At 48.1% G+C, this 2,416-nt stretch overlaps 1 protein-coding gene across 3 annotated transcripts in view; it reads left to right on the top strand.

Annotated features, from left to right (window-relative positions):
* Positions 1-2,416, top strand: part of PTPRM (protein tyrosine phosphatase, receptor type M) — a 466,311-nt gene that overhangs the window by 455,401 nt on the left and 8,494 nt on the right. For all 3 annotated transcript variants that reach the window (XM_006763285.2, XM_015563601.1, XM_006763284.2), the window contains one exon: positions 957-1,092. In XM_006763285.2, the coding sequence (XP_006763348.1) occupies positions 957-1,092 (136 nt within the window). The remainder of the gene's footprint in view (positions 1-956; positions 1,093-2,416) is intronic.

The raw sequence follows: 2,416 nt of genomic DNA, 5'->3' as shown, positions 1-2,416 counted from the left end.
GGAGGAGGAGGAGGAGGAGGAGGAGGAGGAGCCTATTGATTAAAATAAACTTGCAAGACATTTCAACCCAATGCAATGCATGGACTTTGCTTGGTTGTAGATTTGAAATAGACAACTATAAGAAAATATCAGAAGCAACCTGAGAAATTTAAACAGTGACTAGAAACTTGATTACATTAAAACAGTAATGTGTATTAATATTAGCTGTGATAATGATACTGTGTTTATTTTTTTAAAGATCCCTAGATTGGTTGATTCTAGAGCTGGTATAGGGACCATAGAGAATGAGTCTGGAATGTCAGTGGTTGCAGAAAGTAAGGACATACCCCAAAAAAGGACAGAAGCTGTCAAATGAACGCGGAAGCAATCTGATGGAGCGGCTAATGGCCTGAGCTGGGACAATTTCAGCAACAAAATATCTATACTACTGGATTTTAGCCCATAAAATAGAATAAGTCTAAACTGACAAATGATAAAAATAAATAAGCTAAATAACAATTTTAAACGGGGGAGAAGAGGCACCTCTCTCTGAGTAGAATGTTTTATTTAAAAAGAAGCTTTATTTAAAAAGAGCCCTTATGTTTTGGAGGTAAATAATGAAATACTAATGGGTATTTATAAGGCCAAGTCCATCTTTGAGCAGAACCCACACCTGTCACCAGTTTTAACTGAGATACCGAGGTGCTCACTGAAAAATTTCTGAGGTGGGCCCTCCTTATAGAAATTGATGAGGTGCTGTATTAAATTATGTAATCTAGGGCCGGGGTGACGTTGGGAGAACGGCGTGCTCCAGTTCATGGCCCCCAGCACGGCGCAGGAGCTGCGTCCGCGCTGATTAGAAGGCTGGCCCAGATGGCGGGTCCCAGCCCTGAGGCTTCACCATCACCGGTTCTCCGGGCTTAGGGGCGCGATGTAAGGACAGACATGGTCCAACTCTCTGCCTTCTGCCCTCGCAGGAACGGGGGCGGCCGCAGCGGGACCTTCTGCGCCATCAGCATCGTGTGCGAGATGCTGCGGCACCAGCGGACCGTGGACGTGTTCCACGCGGTGAAGACGCTGCGGAACAACAAGCCCAACATGGTGGACCTGCTGGTAGGCCTCCGCCCCGCAGGGGGCGCTGCCGGGGCGGGTTAGCGAGGGGGGTTGGGGGGGGGACTCCCCGGCTCAGGTCTGCGGGGAAACTGATCACAACGGAATAGGCTCGTTTTCAAAAACATCCTGTCACCACTCCATTTGCAAGGGGTTTGCTCCCTCTGCCTCACTTTGCTTTGCCACAAGGAGACTTCCTCTCAACGCGTCTGAGATGTGAAAAGAGTTGGAACTCACAAGTGAACATCCTTATTAATTCCCGTTCCTGGCAGAGCCTTCCGTGTGGCTAAGCACTTAGTCTTCAGGAGAAGAAATAATCATAGCACGCGAAATGCCAGATTTTCAAATTGCATATCTTATAAATAGCTTAATCGCCTAATATTTATCAAAGCTGTGAATTTAGTTTGACACCAGAATATTGCACTTAATTATGGTGGCCATCGCTGCGGAAAGGATTAGAGGAGTTGAGAAACAAAGGGCTCCGTGCAATTATTTTCGTAGTGTTTCCTGAAATCTCTTTTTTGTGTGTGGAGCTGTTGAAATGCCAACCACTGTGACTCAAGAATAGCCCAACAGCTTCCAGGAGGGAGCTTTCAGGTTAGGTCTTTGTACTCCTCTGTGGGCACAGGCAGGATCTGGAGGAAAAGTAGGACTAATCCCAAGGTGGGGAGAACCGCCCGGGGAGAGGGAGGAAGAGACGGCCACAGCGCTGCCGCGGTGGGGTTAACATATTAAATATCATAAAGAGACTGAAGAGAGAGTTGAGCTTTACAATAAGGTTGAGGAAGTAGCCGCGGTCCCCAGTCATGACAGCAGTAATGACGAGGCTGGGTAATGACAGTGACCTGTGACACTGAACCTAGGACGAGTCCAAGTCACTCCCCAGAGCGTCTGCTCCCCCCAGATGTGTGTCCCGTGTTTGATGAGCTGTTCTGTTTCTAAGAAGCATGGTGTTGGGCAGGGGATTTGGTACAAGGCCACCTGTTCGGCCAGGTGCGGGCCCACACAGCCATCAGAAGGCATCGCATTGGCTTCTGTGGGAAAAGGACTGTGTCCTCCCACTGCCCCCCTCTCATTCCTGCCCTGGGGGAAGCCCATGAAAACCCAAATTCTAGTCTCAGCTCTGCTACTAATTCAAGTTGTGACCTCAGACAACTTGTCGATTTTTATGCTCTGAAGAGAAACAGTAGAGTGACTCGCTTGTCAATGTAAGTGCTCCTTGGGCAAAGAAGGCACTTCACTCTCTTGGGTCTGCGTTGGTTAAACGAGGGATGGTATTGGCTTATTGACGGGATCCCATGTGATGCTGTACGTGAATTTGGAAACT

This window comes from Myotis davidii, unplaced genomic scaffold (genome assembly GCF_000327345.1).
Source record: "Myotis davidii unplaced genomic scaffold, ASM32734v1 scaffold78, whole genome shotgun sequence".
Taxonomy (NCBI): Eukaryota; Metazoa; Chordata; class Mammalia; order Chiroptera; family Vespertilionidae; genus Myotis; species Myotis davidii.
Note: the sequence above shows the minus strand (reverse complement) of the source record. Positions and strands in the feature narration are given on the sequence as shown.